The sequence below is a fragment of the Ascidiella aspersa genome, chromosome 9 (genome assembly GCF_963924565.1).
Source record: "Ascidiella aspersa chromosome 9, kaAscAspe10.2, whole genome shotgun sequence".
Classification (NCBI taxonomy): Eukaryota; Metazoa; Chordata; class Ascidiacea; order Phlebobranchia; family Ascidiidae; genus Ascidiella; species Ascidiella aspersa.
The window spans coordinates 4,703,346-4,710,318 of NC_139455.1; the positions used below are offsets into that span (position 1 = coordinate 4,703,346).

The 6,973-nt window shown below is 37.2% G+C and overlaps 1 protein-coding gene across 1 annotated transcript; it reads left to right on the forward strand.

The window, feature by feature from the left end:
- Positions 1-388: 388 nt before the first annotated feature.
- Positions 389-4,652, forward strand: LOC146131989 (uncharacterized). Its single transcript, XM_083397170.1, has 3 exons — positions 389-532; positions 3,325-3,446; positions 4,201-4,652. The coding sequence occupies exons 1-3, from the start codon at positions 389-391 to the stop codon at positions 4,295-4,297; spliced, it is 363 nt and encodes a 120-aa protein (XP_083253296.1). The 3' UTR covers positions 4,298-4,652.
- Positions 4,653-6,973: the final 2,321 nt, after the last annotated feature.

The window sequence follows — 6,973 nt, forward strand, 5'->3', positions numbered from 1 at the left end:
GGTACACCGAAAGCCATCGCAGACGCACCGAATCTGTCGATCAATGATGCAAGCAAGGCAGATTAGAAAAACAACTAGTGTGCGGTGAGGTTCGAACTCACGCCTTCGGTCATACCGGGACCGTCGCTCTACCAAATGATCTACACAGGCTACGAGTAAAGCGAACGGCCTGTTGTCCAACCGCAGTTTGAGTATCTCAATCGGATCAAAGAGTTCGACTTGATTTTGGGGGGTCGGAACAACTTGTAGGTAAATTTTACAGTCTGACAAGTATAGACCCTGCTAAAAAATCCCCTCTTAAAACTTCGAAATTCCCCCACCAGCCAAAGGAGTCATTCCACCCCGGTTAAGAACCTCTGACTAACCATTTTCTGTTCGCAGGTCGATTATGCAACGTTTACAGGACAAACTGCAGCCCTACTTCAACGCATCATCGTCGCACAAGTTTCGCCAGTCCGACGATATCCAAATTCCCGCCGCCTACTTCAACTTTCTGAGAAGCGAGAAAATACCCAGCGAGATAGTGCCATACGTACGTATACCCGATATAATATTTGTAAACGGCCGTATTTGTTTAAATCTATACAGGATAATCAGGTGTTGTATAAAGATAGATTGTATTTATTCGAGACCAGCTTTCGCACAACCGTGCTTCATCAGGTTAAAGTAGATTTTTTTAATTTGTCTTTATTTTGTGAACCATTTAATATAATATGCATTTTATAGTGGAAGGTTTTCTGAATTTTTCGCATTTTTTTTTTGTTTGATTTTTTAGGGGTCTGCTGTAAAAAAAGTTTAGGAACCGACATAATTCTATTCGATTGGTTACTGTCTCTATTGAACTCGCGTATTCGATAGAACAGGGGTTCTTAACCAGGGTTACATGCAGGTTTTTTTTCAAGGTTTGGTTTGGGTGACCGCTAAGTAGTTTTAAGAGACCGCAAGCGTTTCATTTAAATACCAAAAAGTTGCAAGTCCAAAATTTGGGAAACCGTTGAAGAAATTTGAGGGACCGTTTCGGTCCCCCAAAACACCTTAAAAAACACATATGTACCCCTTGGTGGTACGAAGCACCAAAGCAGGGGGTACGACATGTAGTGTGAAATTATGCGTTATTTAGGCATATATGAGCAATTTACCCAAAGGAACAACAAAAAAGCCATTAGTAAATCGACTAATTGTTTGTGTGTTGTAAATATTGTTGAACTCACAAGGCTGTCTTTAATGCATGCATTCAACACGTATGTTATAAATACATTGAGTTTAATTCCTATTATTACAATTTTATACACTTCCGTCGGCCATTGTAGACAGGGGGTAGGAGGAAATTTTATGAAAGCTGAAAGGGTACAAATGCTAAAATGGTTAAGAAACCCTGGGATAGAAAGTAGCGGCTCATAATCATAACGCATGACGTATGTTACTGACTTCATGTCTCCAAGGGAAACAGAATAGGCGTCGCGTCACTCCATCTGCATTGGCTTGCGGTCAAGCAGCTGATATAAACCACGCTTTAAACGGGGATAAGCGGGTCTGAAACTGTTAGTGAGTAGAAGTTTATTAAAAAATAATTGAATCGTACAGTACATGAACAGCATTAGGGTGTATCTTCATAGAATCCAAAACCATCGGCGACAGGTTTTAGCCAGTCGATCACTGCTCCGCTGACGCGTATACTAACAAGTAAAACTCATAGTTAAAAACATGAGTAAAAACAGGATCAGACGTTTTGTTTAAAAGGAAAATATGTTTCGCCAAGTGGCATCGTCATTTCCTGTAAAAGTACAAATAAATAAATAAAATCAGAGCGTAGCCATCAACAAACCGATAAAAGTTATAAAATATTGAAACATTGTTTTACTTATACATGAACAGAGAAGGGATGTCCGATAGCGATAGCAGATATTTCGGACACAAAAGTACAGCGTGTCGCATAACTAAGGATTCACAATCGAGGATGATATAAAAACTTTTGTCGAACTTTTTTAACTTACGAAGGAAATATAGACCACAACGCAGCAAAACTGTTGTGAGCGTTAGTATAGTTCGTTGTTCAGTTTAAAAAATGTGACGCTGGCAGGTAAAATTAACTCCGTACGCTGGATATACCCCGCAGGCCTTGGAATGGCGACTCCTGGCATAGTGTAACAAGAACACGCGAAAATAAACAAAACAAACATTTCGCACGCTTCGATGCACATGGATGCAGTTCGGTAAAGTAGGCCTACAGTTTTCGCGGTATATGCAAAAAGAGGTTACATGGCAAAGATATTTTGTCCTACTACAAATTCCTGGCGCAATTTTGCTTTTTTTAATACTCAACCCCCAACTCATGTCTTTGACCCGAATAACTAGGCCGTATGTGCCGTGCCGTTTTTTTTTTATATCAATACTTTGGTAAAAAAACGACAGTTTGTTGGTTTAAAGTACTTGTTTGTTTGGATATTTAAACAAAAACATGTAATATAACCTTTTAATTCCCCACAGCAGTGTTAAGGTTTACAAAATAACTGCCAGTCGATTTCCAAAGGTGTGTGTCACAGGAACATAACTTTAACCTCCTATTCCTCTTTAAGCGGCTAAGTGGTTCCATTACACTTAAATAACGTGTATTGGAACTACTAATAGCGAAATATTAAACAAACATGTCAGACGAGAGAAACGAAGTGGCGTGGCAAAAGGTATAAGAGACTTTAAACTTGAACGTTAAGTGTCTATAAGTGGTATGGCGCTATTTTTTACACTATGCTGAGAGCAGTGCTCTTCAGCCTTTTTACCTCGTGGTCCACTTTACAAAGAACTTATTTCTGAAATGTGACGGAGAAACAAACGATACAAATAGGAAATGCAAATTGCTCTTTCTGCAAAACCTCACTTTCTGGCATATTCAGCGCAAATCCAAAAAAAAACAGCTGTATGTTTGAAAAGAGTATAGTGCTGTGCCTATACTTTAGCGTCGCGCCTCTCGGAATTATTATAAAAAACTAAAAAAAAAAAACAGTTTTAAATTACTCGATTTTAGGTTTGTAGAAATGACTTGATCTGCACTGTTTGTGTCAGTTTGGCAAATGGCTTAACTTGGACGTAATTCATTTTCAAAATGATTTGTTTTCAACACTGCTAAAATAATAAAGTTTTATGGGGAAAATAGCATCCATCCCCCTTGTGTTTAACAGTGTTGTAAAGACTGAGGTCAACGACTTGAACACTTAAGTTACTGTTTTTAAATGATTTGACTTTTTTCGGTTGAAATGAAGTGTTTTTCTTATGACTTGATTCGTTTTAAAATGACTTGTTTACAACACTCATGTTCAATCTTTGCAGAAATATTCAACGATCGTTTACCTTTGGTTCGACAATGACGCGGTAAAAAACGCGAAGCGATATGAATGGCCCAAGAACACCAAGTTTTACTGCATAAACGACAAGGTCGACTACAGTAAAAGGTACGGCCGTTTTTCAGCAATATTCTGGAAACATTGAGTATTTTTCGAGTGATTGCTATCAAGTCCTGAATAGTTTACATGGCCTATAGGTGACAACATCTTTAAGAGTTTTGTTGTAAGTTTTAGCGATGCGCTTATTGGTAAAACTTAAAAATAATTTGGTGTTTGAAATAATTTATTAAAAGGTGGAATAGGCACAACAAACTTTTTCTTAAGCCTGGCGTTTTGGGAAGTTTCCATGTAATCTAAACAATTTATGGAAATTTGCACAAAACCCAGGTTGGAAATTAGCATCTTTTTTTTAATATAAACAAAACAATTTAGTAGAAAGAATTCAGGGAGAAAAATCACACCCACTGCCTTTAAATTTACTAGTAAAAAAACCTTAAATGACCAAAATTCTCACATTTCCACATCCAGGTTATAAAATAGGCCCGCGTATAAAAAATGGCTTCAAACTTGCCTACAGAGTGACGGTTATAAATTTGCCTACTAAAAATGGAATTTCTCTTTGTCCTGTATTTGTCTACTTCTAAATAGAGTGATAAATAGAGTGATGGTGGCGTTTGACCTGATAAAGTACGGTTGTGCGAAAGCTTGTCACAGTTTCAATACAATTTTTCTTTGTATAGTGCCACTTGATTACCCTATATTATTAATTGAATCCGACACCAAAATAAAATACATAACGCTTCCTATACGATCCCGAGCCAGCAAATATTTTTCAAACTGCAAAAACATCGTTTATGTGCAGGGAGTCGTCAATGAAGGCTGTCGACGGCCTGGTAGCCTTCCTGAAAAAGAGATATCCGTCAAAGTCCGAGTTCGAAAACGAGAAAATGACCTGCTGAAGACCGAAATGGGACCAAGAATTTAAATTATGACTCTTTGGTCGGAACAACTTATAGGCGAATCCAAAAAAGCATAGGCCGTGCAAAACATATATAAATTATCACACAAAAAAATCTTTACTTTGCATTCTTATTAGAATAAATTGCGATTAAATTAAATTGATTGTAAATAATTTAATGTAATTCCAGTTCAAATAGTTTAGATTTTGGTTTTGAGTAATTTGGTAATTCTAATTCTAATCTAATTTGGAAAAACGGAGATGCATTAATTCTAATTCTAATCTAATTTTGAAAAGCTAAAATAAATCTAGCTTGATGATAAATTGCAAAGCCAAAGAGGTCGAATAGATCGACATCATCGACCAATAAGACGTTTCGATACGAGCTTGTATCATCGTCAGTTAATGCAACCTCGTATCGAAACGTCTTAATCAAGTTGATGGCGACCTACTCGACCTTTTTGGCTTTGCAATTCATCAAGCCAGATTACAGGTCCGTGCACAGTGAAGGCAAAAATAAATCTAGTTATCCAAGGCAAGCGCTCGAGCATCGCGCGGAGCTGTTTCGACGTGGTTCCCCGAGATTTGTGGTACCTTGTCGGGCCGACCACCGATTTCGCCGCTGTGTTTGGAATTAGGGATGTTCGGTGCTTGAGATTTCACTCTGATGCCCGATATATTTTTTCGATGTTTAATTCCTAGTATTGGCGATGGATTAGAGCTACAGTCTTTCGTATTTTTTTAAACTCATTTATTTGTGGTGTCAATGTTTCGCGTGTTTGCACATTTTTTTCCTCTTTGCTTTTTTTAACTGCCGCTTGCAAACCTCAACTTGCAATTGCCACACTCTAAGCCATTTATTTGGTTCTTTAACCTTTATTTCGTAAAATATTTTATTGGCACTAAATGTCAACTTTAAGTTTCTATTTATTTTTTTAATTTTAACCGCTTGTCTGGAAAGAACGTAGCAATAGTTCTTCAAGTGTAACTACACTGATATAAAAAACAACGCTTATACTTTCCTTGGTTAGCTTAGGATCATAAAAAAGCCGTTATAGCTAACCTTGCCACACTGTTCAGTGCAATTAGAACGCCTAAAGTAATTTTTTATAGCCTTCACCATTGTGTAATTCTTCCATTCGCGCATACTTTTTAAATATGACCTATATGTTTTGTTAAGGTTGTTATGTACGGCAATCATTCATCGTCTATGCGCTTAACAAACGAAACCCGTTTTTGTCAAATTTTAAAAGAGAGTGTATAAATGAAAATTTGTCCGTTCTTGCAAATATTCCGAACACTAAACTGGTTAAATTTTAAACCGATTCTATGAAGATAGCCACCTGAGTTCCTTGACCCACACTGTACGTTTATGCCCAGTCATTTTTTTAAACTTGCTGGCGTATATAATTATTTATGCTAAGTTTCATTTAAACCAGTGTTTCCCAAACTTTTTTTGGCTCGCGGCACACGAAAAAAATCTTAACTATTTCGCGGCACACTTTTAACAGAACAACAATGGAGTAATTTTACAATCGCCCTCAACACATGACAAACTATATATATATGTAAATGTCCCAAAACTATTAATTTGTAATGAATAGTGCGTATTTAAGTCTAAAATGCTTGCGTGTATGCCTATCGGTGATACAAATAACTTTTTTTTCTGAAAATACAAAAAAGTTTTGCGGCACACAGTTTGGGAATCACTGATTTAAACACTGCGTTATAGTTCGTAAATTTTTTTTTGGATACAGTCGTTTTGCAATATGAAGTAAAAATCGAATAAAGTTCATTGAATTCGTGTTGTGTTACAATTCAAAGCAGTTACACACTACTAAGTAAAGAGGCTAACTTAATCCACATGATAAAATGCACCCAAAGGAAGTTATCTTTTGTGTTAGTAGCGTATTTAAAACAGAATTCTTATCGATATTTATAACCTACAGCAGGGCAACATTATTTGGCGAAAATATCAGGCGTATTATTTTACATGGGGTACAGCAGCTAAGATCACACTAAGCCACAAAGCTATACGTAACAGTACGTTGTCTTTCTACTTGACTGCGTGCGGACGTTCAGGTAAAAAGAAACAAAAATTAGGACAAAGAAGAGCATCAATTATATTTCCTACATTACATCCTACATTGTTTCCGCTTCACTGGATTTGGAAGAATGCCCTTCTAAAGATGTCGTCGCGTTTCAATGGCTACGACTCCCTTTTAATGCTTTTTTAAGGTAGGTCCGTTTGGTCATCTAAATCTTTAAGAAGCATTCAGGGGAATTATATGCCCCTCCCATGCGGATTTCTACATCACTGCTAAGCTAACAAATTTAAAAGGCGAAATGATGTGTTGGTTGTCGTTCAGTTACCGCAACGAAGTCAAAAATAGCCTCTTGCCAGGTCGCCAACAACGCCTTTAAGTTGCACGAGCGTGGTCTTGGTAACTTTACTCATCGCCTTAATTTTATAAGTCTGTAGGCTACCTCTAGAAAAGCGCCTGCTATTTTCGGGGTGTGTTGGCGTGACGTTGCAATCTCCTGGAAATCTAGTTTAGCTATCAGACGTTAATCTACATCAGGAGTTCTTAAATTTATTGCACCAAGTATTTTTTTTTCGTTGCGTGGACCATGGTAGGCAATAAATTTTCAGAGATGACATCATAAATCCACAATC